This window comes from Phalacrocorax aristotelis, chromosome 14, assembly GCF_949628215.1.
Source record: "Phalacrocorax aristotelis chromosome 14, bGulAri2.1, whole genome shotgun sequence".
Classification (NCBI taxonomy): Eukaryota; Metazoa; Chordata; class Aves; order Suliformes; family Phalacrocoracidae; genus Phalacrocorax; species Phalacrocorax aristotelis.
The window spans coordinates 6999613-7011308 of NC_134289.1; the positions used below are offsets into that span (position 1 = coordinate 6999613).

The 11696-nt window shown below is 48.7% G+C and overlaps 1 protein-coding gene across 4 annotated transcripts in view; it reads left to right on the forward strand.

The window, feature by feature from the left end:
* JMJD1C (jumonji domain containing 1C) overlaps window positions 1-5453 on the forward strand; it is a 165333-nt gene extending 159880 nt beyond the window's left edge. For all 4 annotated transcript variants that reach the window (XM_075109667.1, XM_075109669.1, XM_075109670.1 and 1 more), the window contains 2 exons: window positions 4076-4207; window positions 4548-5453. In XM_075109667.1, coding sequence (XP_074965768.1) covers window positions 4076-4207; window positions 4548-4637 — 222 coding nt within the window. In that variant the 3' untranslated portion in view covers window positions 4638-5453. The remainder of the gene's footprint in view (window positions 1-4075; window positions 4208-4547) is intronic.
* The last annotated feature ends 6243 nt before the right edge of the window (window positions 5454-11696 follow it).

The window sequence follows — 11696 nt, forward strand, 5'->3', positions numbered from 1 at the left end:
CATTCCAGTGAGTCTTTAGATGAGCTTCACGTGGTGGTGTGTTAACCCTGGATGATCTGTGTGGATTTGTTCTCTGGCAAAAGAAAGGAAGAAAAAAACCAAACCCAAACCCAGGTGACCAAATCCTGGTTGTTGTAGGTTGCCTTTCCCTGTACCATGTCTCCAGGGCTTGATGTTGCTTCACAAAGGTGAAGGACTGTCTGGCGTTGATGTTACTCTTAGCTCCTGTTAGTCTAAAGCAGTTAGGACGCCCAGAGTTGGTAAGATTTGTATTGCATCCTCCAATAACCTTACTCTGATCTCTCAAAACAAGGGAGATATCCCAGATACAAGAGTGAAAAGTGAACCCACAGCAAATAACAGATATGCTGGAAAGTTTGTTTTATATAGCATGTGGCTTTTTGTAAAGGCGTACAGAATATAAAACATGAAGTAGTGGGGCTGTTTATGGGTTTAAGGACCAAAAATAAGACAACTCTTATCTTTATCTCCTTGGCTTTAAACTCCAGATTCCTTTTGAAGTGGTAATGTTCTAGCTTCTGGCACCAAGGAGTTAATAACATAGTGTTTTTAAACCTTAGTGGGTGAAGCTGAGAACCTTTTCATCTTCAGTAAGAAGTTCCTGTGAATCTGCCACGTAGGAGGAAATGAAAGCATCGTGTTCTTTCATGTACATGTATGGTACTCTCTACATAGAGATGCATAAATACTGACCTTAGGGATCATCACCAACACTTCATATATACAAAGCACGTTTAAACACTTAAAAATAAGTCTGAACAAGAACAAATACCAGGTTAAGTTTACATGTTAAGTGTTTCAGATTTACACGCACACCGTGAATCTTTAATAATTAAAACTGGATGGGAGTTGATACTAAATTTGGTGGTAAATTAACATTTTTATTTTTATTTGCTCATCGGTAATGTTATGGGGCAGAGGAAATTAGGCTGAGGGATGGAGTTAGGGAGCCTGGCTGCCTGTGGTTGCTGCGTAGTGTAGCTCAAACGCTTCCATTGGGAGCCAGTTAGGATTGTGATCACACTGCTGCTTCCGACGTGCTGGTCTAGAATTTCACTGCTCTAATGCGGAGGAGGATGTGTGTATTACTTCTGTGTATCATTTTTGCCCCCCCCCCCCCCAGCTTCTGTGGATTCATGTCTAGCTTTTAAGTATTGCTCTTAGCATTTTATGGTAGTGTAAAGCATTCCTCTTGCTTCCCAGGGTTCCCCCTCCTCCCTGCCTACTTGCAGACAGCAGTGATCGTTTCAGCAGGCAAAGTCAAACTTGGGGTGGTGGGGTGGGAGGCAGAGCCTCTCCTGAGAGCTGTGACGGTCAGACTAGCCTTGTCAGTACCTCTGGTGGAGGGATTCGCCGTGTGGGGTGGGGAGGAACCAGAAATAGATGCAGCACTGGACTGGTCTGCTCTGCAGATGCTTCCCTGAACTTACTGTGAGCGATGCACTGCAGGATTGTATCTCCTTTCTTCTTGGCTGTGCAAGTAGGGGAGCTCAGAAGTGTTCCCCCTGCTTTGCTAACCTCTGGGCCGAGTTCTCTGTCTGGCAGCAGCGAGCCCTCAGCTCTCCTTGGAAACTTCCCCAGCTAAAAAAAAGGGGGGTTTTACTGTTCTTTTGAATTATTTTCTCTTTCTGCTGCTGGGCTCTGGTCATCCTGTATCACAGTTGTCACCCAGGGACGCCCTCCCTGGTTTTAATTCAGTGATTCCAAATCTGTAAAATATTTTAGTGATAAATTAAAAGCTAGAAATACTGGAGTTGGTGATGGAAATGTGTTGTACAGGCTACATGCAGTCCTTGTTCATAGTAGAACAGGTTATTATAATGTTTGTTATAGCGGTATTATCTTGATTTAACAGCAGGATTATATATTGTGAGGTAACATGCTGGAGGTAATGCGGCGTCGTGGCGATGTTACGATAAGGATGTAGGCTGAAGGTCTGGGAGTAGCATGTGTGCAGCTGCTGGGCTGAGCGCTGGCCCGGAGCCGAGCCGCGCAGGAAATGGCTGATCCTTGGCACAAGGACAGGAGGGAGACGGCTGTGCGACGCGGAGCCGCGGCCGTGGGGGTGGGTGGCCCCTTCCTCCCCGCCCGCTCACCTTTCCCACCGCGGCCCAGGTCTGAGGCTTTTCCGATGCTCCAGCCATCTCCCAGGCCCTGCTGGAAAGCCTCGGCTCTGCGGGGGCTGGCGGCGAAGCTGTTCTCTCGGTTCAGCTGGAACTGGCACAGTCGCGGGAGTGCTGTAGTCCTCGCCCCGCGAACCTCAGGGGAATCGTTGCTGAACATATTTATTTGTGTGTGTCATTGTATCAGCTTGTATTATAAATATTATAAATAGAACTGCCTAAGGGCTGTCAGCAGGGCATTCCTGTGTTAAGTACCAGAGTGGCCGGGTAAAGTCTGTCTTTCCCCCAAAGACCTGCACTGCACACTGTTAAGACAGGCCCTGGAAGGGAGGGAGGTTTAAGACTCAGCAGAATGAAAGATCTGAAGGCAACAAATATTGCCCATTCTGCAGTGGAGGTGGAGGGAGTCAGTAAAACCTTGTCTCAGTGAGGAGAAAGTGAGAGTGGTGTAGGATTTGCATGGGGTGGAAAGAAAACAAGGGCAGGTAGAGACTTGAAACAGGTGAGAAGCCTGCGAGGGAGGAGAGGGGGCTGGAGCCGGCAGCCCAGCTGCGCAGCACAGAGACATTTCAGCCGAAGCTCTAGGAAATTCCCCAAGCGCTGGTGGGGTCCTCGCGGTGGCACTTCCTCCAGCTGTTTCCTTGCTCCTGGCTTTCTGCCGCTCGCACATTGTGTGGCATCAACAAACCCTCTTCCTCTCCGGAATGGTTTCTCTTTCGATGAATCTGCAGGCGGGAGCGGCGCTGCTTTGTCCTTGGTGATGACGAGGCTGCAGGAACCCTGCGTACAGCGCTACGTGTTGAGCTAGGCGTTAACCCCTGGGGTTTCACCTGTGGAAGGGCAAGCTAACCGTGTAAAGGCAGACTTGGGCAGCGTTTGCGAAGCAGAAAATAATTTTTAAATGAAGCGCTGTGTCCTCAGCTGTGCAGGCCCCAAAGGTTTTTTGAATGTCAGGTATCACAACGGAAATTTTAGAGTATGCATTAAAAAATTCTAGATTTTGCTAGGCTTGAGCTTAAAATACGTAGATCTTCACCAGTGCAGAGGAGGGTGGGGCTGTTTGTTAGGTGGGATGGCAAAGGCCTCCCACCCCCCCGGGCTTCGGTAAGTTTGCAGAATTGACGTTGCCCAATGTTTTTGGCAGTTAGAATTTGGGGAACCGAGGTTTTTGACACGCTGAAGAAACAGCGTCATTTCCAAGGGTTTAGGGGTAAAAACCTGACGCAGTATGTTTCCGAAGAGTGAAACAGGAGCTGGCAGTCAGGTCACAACCAGAAGTGTTTCTCCCTTTCCCCTGTCCTCCAGGTACGACCTTGGTGGCAGGAGATGGTCTCCATCTCTCTCAATAGTTACTGCTTACCAGTAAGAAGTCTTAAGACAAAAAAGAAAGTGCTTTCTTCCCCCCGCCCCAACCTGTCCCATTGTTCATGTTTGGATTTTTTTGGTGTTTGGTTTAGTTGGGTTTTTTTTCTTTTAAATACTCCCACCGGCAGTCACTCTTTGCGATGGTGGCGAGTTGCGCCTGGCAGAGCGTGTCTGCGTGGCGTGAGCAGCCAGGCCCCGCGGGGCGAGGCTGCCGAGGAGTCGGTCCGCGGCGTCGGCGCCTGCGCGCTGTTCTGGCAGTGCCTGTGCAGCTGGTAAAAGGGTGGAATAAGACATCAGAGCACGTCGAATTATGTCAGAGCTGACTGCAGGAGGCGGCGCCGGAGCACAGGCAGATGTGCGCTGTTCAAAGGGTACCTTTTGCCAGAAGCTAACTTGGATAAGCCACGTACGCTTAATTGCTGTCTACATAAAACATATAAAGAGACCCTTTAGTCTGATACGCCTGTGGTTTAAGACATCTCAAGGCCCACTCTTTCCCCAGGTATATCTGCCGAAGAATAACCCCAAAATATTAATTACCAGTCTCTTCTTGTTATTTTGGATAGGTGCAAAACTTTCACAGCTGCGTTCAAGTAACTGAAGACTTTGTGTCTCCAGAACATCTTGTACAGTCATTTCACTTAACGCAGGAGCTGAGGCTGTCAAAGGAAGAAATCAATTACGATGATAAACTGCAGGTAGGAACCGGGTTCTGCTCTGGAAGCTGTTGCAAAGCAGGGCGTGGCTCAGGCTCATTGAAATGCGGAGCCGTGCGTGGAGCTCCTTCCTCGCCGCTGTTCACACAGAATAACAATGAGCAGCAGCGGGAATGCCGGGGTGTACATGACTCTCCCTGGAGGTGCTGGTTTTGTTTATTTCACCTTAGGTTTTAAAACGTGTAAAAAGGTGTTTCCTTCTGCACTGGCTCCGTGCAGCCTGCCTGCCTTTTCCATCCACGAGGCTGAGGGCTCAGCCCTAAAGACTCGCAAGAGTTCCTTAGTCGTAGGCCTTACTAAAACGTGTCTGCTCCTCTTGCAGGTTAAAAATATCTTGTATCATGCAGTTAAAGAAATGGTGAGAGCTTTGAAGATTCATGAAGGTGAAATGGAAGATATGGATGAAAACTAAGCGTGCTCTGCTTTTTTGTGTTAACGTCCAGCGGAGGTTATTTCTAACCCACGACCAGTATGCACACTAATTTAAGCTTCACAAACCATCAGTGCCAAGAAAACGTAGTCATCGTATTTACTTGTTAATGACACTGCAACGGTAGAGCTTCGTATCACAGCCACTGTGATGACATGTTAGACTCGCAAACAACTAAGCAGCGTTCTGCTGTCCTGTATTATAATGTACATGAAGTTTGTGAAATGTCAAAGATTTAAGATGATGTATTTATTTTTGGAAAAAAACCACAAAATTCTATGCTATATTGTTGATCAAATGTAAATGTGACTTGTACAGTTTGCTAAAATAATTCAGATATTTTTCACTACATTGAGACAGTTACTGTGAGAGTAGGACACAAACACCAGCTATTGCCTGCATTTGGGATCTTGCTGAGTCCGCACAGCAGTCATGTCATGATCTGAAAATTACTGCCAAATAATTGTAAACTTTGTAAAATAGAAAGTATATAAAGTAGATATTAAATACAGACACTTCAGTATTTTATTGAAGCTATTCAGTGTACAATTAAACGTTTTCAAAAGGTGTAATTTATTTAAAAATTGTCTCATTTTGGTAAAATTTATGTGAACTTTTAAAGCTAAATATTAAACTTAATATGCTATGTAAATATATACATATATACATTCAATGATGTATTTTTTTAAAACATTGGCTTGCTTTAATTTGTTAAAAGTGCAAGTGTTACACATGCTTTGTACATTGAAGTTGAAAGGGGTTTTACATTTTCCATTAAAATGACTTTATCAAACGTCGTCTCGTTGTGTTCGTTTTTTTCTCTCTGTGGCCGCGTGCGGCAGCCCGGGCCGCGCCCCCGCGCGCGCAGCAAGGGCGAGCGCACCCGCGGTAACGCCGCAGCCTTCGAGCGCGCCGCTCGGCCCGCCCCGCGCGCGAGGCAAAACTGCGGGGGCAGGCGCTGCAGCGCGGCTCGAGTGGCTGAGCCAGAAAGAGCCTCTCCCTACGAACGAAACAAGTTAAACATCGCTTATGTTCTGCCTTTAATAATCCAATGTTTGTCTTTGGGCGAAGGGGGAAAGGAATTGCTATGGAACAGGTTTTTTATAGCATCTTGGCTCTTTACACTTCAAGTAATACCGCAAAATAATGGATGCTTAAGAAAAAAAAGATTCGTATCTGGTTTTATTTAATAATGATCAACGTTAGAGAGTCGAGCAGAATTCCAGCTCTTGGAGTGAGTTCGAAAAGTTACAGCGTACATGGGTGTAAATGATTAAAACTATTCAGATGTTTAGATTTGATATCAAGTGTTGGGTGCAGCTGTTAGCGAGCTTGTGACGTGTCCAGAAGGGGGGGAGTACTTAACCTGCCTACTGCTGCTGCTCCGACAAAGTCTGACCAAATCCCAAACCCCAGCAAAAAAAAACCTCATATAAATTATCTTAAGAAATAGTGAAACACAAAAGCAATATCTGGTTCCAACAGTGAAGTCCCGTATTTAGTTGGATTGAAAACTTGGAATTTATTGGAAGTTGCAAAGAAGTCCGTCGGCCTTAGTGCTGCTGTGCTGGGCGGCTGATGCTCGACTTCGCCTGCGGCCCCCTGCAGCATCGTCCTCCCCGCTGCCGCCGGCGCAGAGCTGCAGCCTTGGCTGAAGGTGCAAAACCTGCCAATGTACGTTTGCTTAATGACAAGTGGACTCTACTCACACATACTTTTTTTTTTTTAAAATTTCAGGATATGTAAATGAGTGAATTTTCATCAAGTGTAAGTACTTTTCCCTCAAAACTGGCTTTTGGTGAGGTACTTCTTAATGTTTGTGAAATTTCTTGAGGCTGCTGAAATTTGCATTCCTGCTGCAGATGGTCCTTCCCCCCCCACCCCCCCCGCCCCCCTTGTGTTTTTCTACACAAAGAGCAGTTGTTGGGGCCCGGGCCACGGCTGTCGTCACAGCTTGCTCCCTGTGCTCGGTGTCTCTGGAGTTGAAGGGAAGGGGTTGGTTTCCCCCGGGTCACTACCGGGAAGTGTCGTGTTGCTGTGTCTGTCCTGGCCAAAGCCCCGTCACCCCGCGGCACTCGCAGACCCAGCGAGGGCTCCCTGCCTCTGCCTCTGAGGTTGACGAAGCTCTTGCCTCCTCAGGCGGTGACTGAAGGAGTCGCTGAACAGAGGCTAGTTTGTATTTCCAAGTGTGAATACTGAAGTTCTTCCTTTGTGACCTTTTTCCTGCCGCCTCTGCTGATGAATCCCTAGGTGTATGACAGAGTTGTTAAGTCTGCATGAACGCGTGGGTGAAAGGGATGAAGCAGCAAGAACCCTCCCAAAGAAAGGCCTGAGACACTGACAGGATTTTAAGGCAAAAAGTCTCATTTTGGTGAGGCGAAACTGATGGGCTGAAGCTGCAGTGTTGCAGGGCATGCCACATGGTCACCGGGGTAAGATGACCTTTGCTGCTTCCGTAGCAACGATAAATTGATAAATCGATAAATCAGTTTGAACTGCATAAATAGGATTTCACTGTAGTCACTGTAGAGTTTATCCACTCGGTTTTAGTAGAGTTTATTTATAGTAAACTGATACCCATGTATCAGTTACACATGTATAGCTCTAAAATTTTGTGGTTAATGGGTATATCCGAAGGATTTGCAATGCATAAAAACATAACCTGCTGCCTTTTGCAAATCGCTTTGGGAGTTGCTGCGGGTGCGGGTGGGACGGCCTCACAAACTGCCCGCAGCACTGACAGGCTTTCCCAGTGACTAGTGGGAGGGGAAGAAGCGAAAAGCGAGCAAACAAGGAAAACGTGGCAGAAGCTGAGTGCGACAGGTAGCGCTGTAAAGTGTTTATTGGTGTCAACTCGACTCCGCAAGTCGCGTGCTCTGTGTATTAGCAGACCTCAAGAAGTTGTTAAAGGTAACAGCTACTCCAAATACCACTAAAAGAGGCCCAAAATTCTGCATTTTTAAAAAGTATTTAGTGTAGCAAACCCAGCTTATTCAGTATCTTAAGATCTCTGGCTCCATCACAATGAAGCGGAGCTCCCCGCTCCCCTGCAGGAAATCGGAGCAGGAAGTTGGGCCGGCGTTGTGCTCACTGCCAGTACGGCCTGAGATTTTTCATAGCTGGTGTCTGAGATTAAAGAGGGGTTTGTGAGGAGGCGTTTTGTTTTCAGGTTAGTTTTTTTTCTCTCAACCATTTCCACGTTCTGTGTGGCGTTGCTGGGCATGTTTTCCCCATCTTTTCTGAAATACTCTAGGAGGTTTTCTGGTCTACAATCTCAACTATTTTAACATAGCCAAAAATACTCAATGAGCTGAAGCTGTTTGAGTGCAGGAGCACTGTCAACTCCTCGAACCAGAATATGAAGCACCCTGTCATCTTTTGCCACCTTCCTATTGAGAGCGAGCTCTGTCTCGATCTGCTGTGCTCCCTGGGAAACTCTTTCTTTTTTTTCCATCTGTTGAAAGCACACGTCTCAAAGTCATCAAGACTGCAAGCCCTGCTCTCCACGGACGCCCTCCTTCCCTCACCCCTTCCCAGCCCCTTTTCATCATCCCCATCTGCAGCGCTGCCATACAGTAAATGACCACGGCAATTTTCTTCCTATTGTAACTGCAGAGTAACGAAGAGTAAGTAGAGCAAAGAATAAAGCGGGGCCGCTATGACCTGGCATGCTTCAGCGTGGCTGGCTGGCTGTGTACGTGGTTTAGCTGAAACAGAAGTTACTGGATTGCTGGAATTGCTGGCAGTGAAACCGTGGTCCCCGTTACGCCGGCCAGACATATAGGGTCATAACAATCTGATTTTAAAATCTACTCTTTGTTCTACTCTTCCAGCTTCATGGAAGTCGCTCAGATATGTGTGTGTAAACCGATCCCCCATCTGATCAGCGCTACATTCTCATGCTCTCTGACCTTTTCGGTAGGTGGTAATTTTGCTAGTACCCTCTCCCGTGACATCCTGTCAAGCCCTCTCCTGCTCTCACAGCTGACGGCCTTCCCCACCCCGCGCCCCTAACTGGGAATTTCCCTTCCTTCCTCCTTCTACAGCCACCATCGCCCTGTTCTGCTCCTTTCCTGAGCAGGATGTTTGTGCTCTCCCCCACATCCGCACTGGAGGAGCCACCTCTCCCTGTTGAGACTCCTGGGCTAAGGCTTTGCTCTGCTTTCCCCTCCTGACCCGCAGCTCTGCCTCAGACAACGTCAGCTCTCCGCCGTGCTCCTGCTTTCCACCTTCTGACATGCCCTTTGTAGCAGGAACGCCGCTTCTTCTCCGCCTTTGTGTTCCCACGAGACGTGTGCCCCAGGAGGGCAGGGGAGCGCTCAGTGGCGTGGGGGCTCCTCTGATGCAGTGTCCGCCGCCACGTCCCTGTCTTTCCATCTCAGCAGGACGGCCTAGGAAACTCTGACCAAGGAGCAAATGATCCGTCACGTTAGCCGCACACACAGACTAACCTCTGCACTTCTTTCATTTGTTCTCATAGGTTTTGAAAAGGAAGTTACGGTCTATATATAGCTAGTAGGAAAATCTTGCCTCACAGCAAATTGAAGACGTTTTACCTGATGTGATGCGTGCAAACAGTTGCATTTTAAACAGGGGCCTTTCTAAAGCCAAGTGGTAAACTGAAGGACTTTTACTGGTATGTTTCAAAGTGAACATTTCTGGTACCTTCCAACCATACCAATACAATATATTCTTGATAGAGATGCCTGTTTCTTTTTCCAGTCCCTGGGCATGTGGTTTTATCGCAGCTCTGTGCTTCCTTAGTGGAATTAAAAAGTACAGTTTAGTAACTCTGAGGCAGGAAATCCTGTATTTTCACAGCTCTAAGGAGTTCATATTGTTTGATCTCAATAATACCTTAACTCCTGCAGCAAATGGGCCTGAGGGAACACTTCAAATGATTACAAGACAAAAAGCCTGAGCAAGTTTAGGTTACTTCTGGTAAAACAAATAAGGGAGAGAAAGGGGGTGGAGGAAAGGATGGCCATAGCTCTGAGTCTTTAGGGAACAATAAACTTTTCCATACTGCTGAACTCCACGAGCCACGTACCCAGGCAGAAAGGCCTGGCAAATGCTGTCCGGCCTGTGCCTGATGTGCGGCAGCCACACCACCCCTCTGATCGCTTCTGAACAGTTTGACTGATTGGTTTTGTTTGTACTGTATTTTTCAGTCTAATTCAGTGAGGGATTTTATCAGCTGTTGTGGCTGTACTTGCTTTTCCACATCTATTTTGCTAGCAAGCCTGCTTCCATAGAACGGCAGAACAGCCCGGGTCGAAAAGGGCCTCGAAAGATCATCTGGTCCAGCCTTGGCGGGAGGGGGAGCCCGGATGAGCTGTAGCCCCCACTGCTGAAGGCAGGTCAAGAGGAACTGCAGGTGGCTACAGAGAGCTGCTGCTGACAGGAGAGTAGGAAGGAGTTCAAGGCCAGAGCTCCTGAAAATAAAAACGGTCTCAGGGGAAGCAGTCACAAGAGCCTCTTCCCTTTATATAAAACCAAAATGTAAAACCCAACACTTCTGTATTTTGGTTTTAGCTGTCATTGTAAGTAGCCGCTGGTGGTGCAGTCTGCAGATTTTATTCTCAGGAGACTCCGCGTTGCTCCCCGGTTGCCTGCCTTTGGTTTCTCCTTCTGTGGACATACAGCCAGGAACTGGGTAATTACATTTTCTGTTTTCGAAGTGTATGTTGGCTATATTCGACGGGGATAATATGTCTGTTGCAAGGCAAGAGCGGTTTCTGTGGTAAAGCGGAGGCTACGAATAGAAGTCAGTGTCTGGACACACGTTTAAAATTGGTTCTTGGTGAGACACTCCGAAATAACGGCGCGCGCCCACAATTTTTTAGTTCTGGCCAGTATCAAGGAGCGCAGCCCGGGGCCGCCGTGGGAACGGTCCGCGCACCGCGCCGGGCTCTGGCTACGCACCGCCTGTAAGCGGTAACGCACCGCTTCGCCGTCGCGGCGGCAGCTCCTGCGGAGCGGCTGATGGCCGCACCGGCACACCGCGCCGTTCCCCAGCTCCCGGCCGCCCGGCGGGTGCTGCCGCGAGGGCGAGGCCGAGCCGCCGCGGCAGAGCAGGAGCCGAGCCCGGCGCGGGGCTGCCAGCAGGTGGCGGTCGGTGGCCACCGAAGGGCCCCGAAGGCCCCGACGCAGGCGGGAGGAGGGCGGGCGCGCTGCCCCGGGACCGGCGGGCGGGCAACCGGCAGGGCCGAGCGAGCCGGGCTGCAGGGCGGGAAACCCGGGCGCTGCGCTTCATCGGCTCGCCACGCCAGAACTCGCGCAGGCTGAAAGGCAATACCCGTTCAAACGGTCTGAAGTTATTGGGGCGTACACTAACCGCTGCCAGACGTCGGGGAATTCCTTAGCCTTACCGCTATGGAGCTACCAAGCTTGGCCACTCGTGGCGGGTAGTCTCTACGCAACCGTGAACGGATTGTGTCGTTGCTCAGCTTGGACCTCAGACTGAGTTCAGAGATGGGGACAATCTTTTTAGCAAGGCCTGTTGTAACAGGACAAGGAGCAATGGTTTTAAACTAACGCAGGGTAGATTTAGACTGGATATAAGGAAAAATTTTTCTTACAATGAGGGCACTGAAGCCCTGGCCCACGTTTCCCAGGGAGGTGGTCGATGCCCCATCCCTGGAAACATTCCAGGTCAGGCTGGACGGGGCTCTGAGCAACCTGATCTAGCTGAAGATGTCCCTGCTCACTGCAGGGGGGCTGGACTAGATGGGCTCTAAAGGTCCCTTCCAACCCAAACTACTCTATGATTCTAATTCCTTACTTGGAAAAATTAAAATGTTTCACACACTTGACTTTTTCTACTGAAATGTAAAGAACGTTATAAGGAAAAGTCATTATTCAATGGATTCTCAGCTGTAGGATGTTTTACAAATGTCCTGTGCTGCTGCTGAAAAGAGGCGATCCTACCTGCTCCCACAAGCCTGCCTTTCTGCAAGCTTCGTGGCTGGCTGACCACGCTGCTGTGCGGAAGGGAGGGAAAGGAGGCTGGCAGTGCTAGGGCTCTCCCTTCTGCAGGAA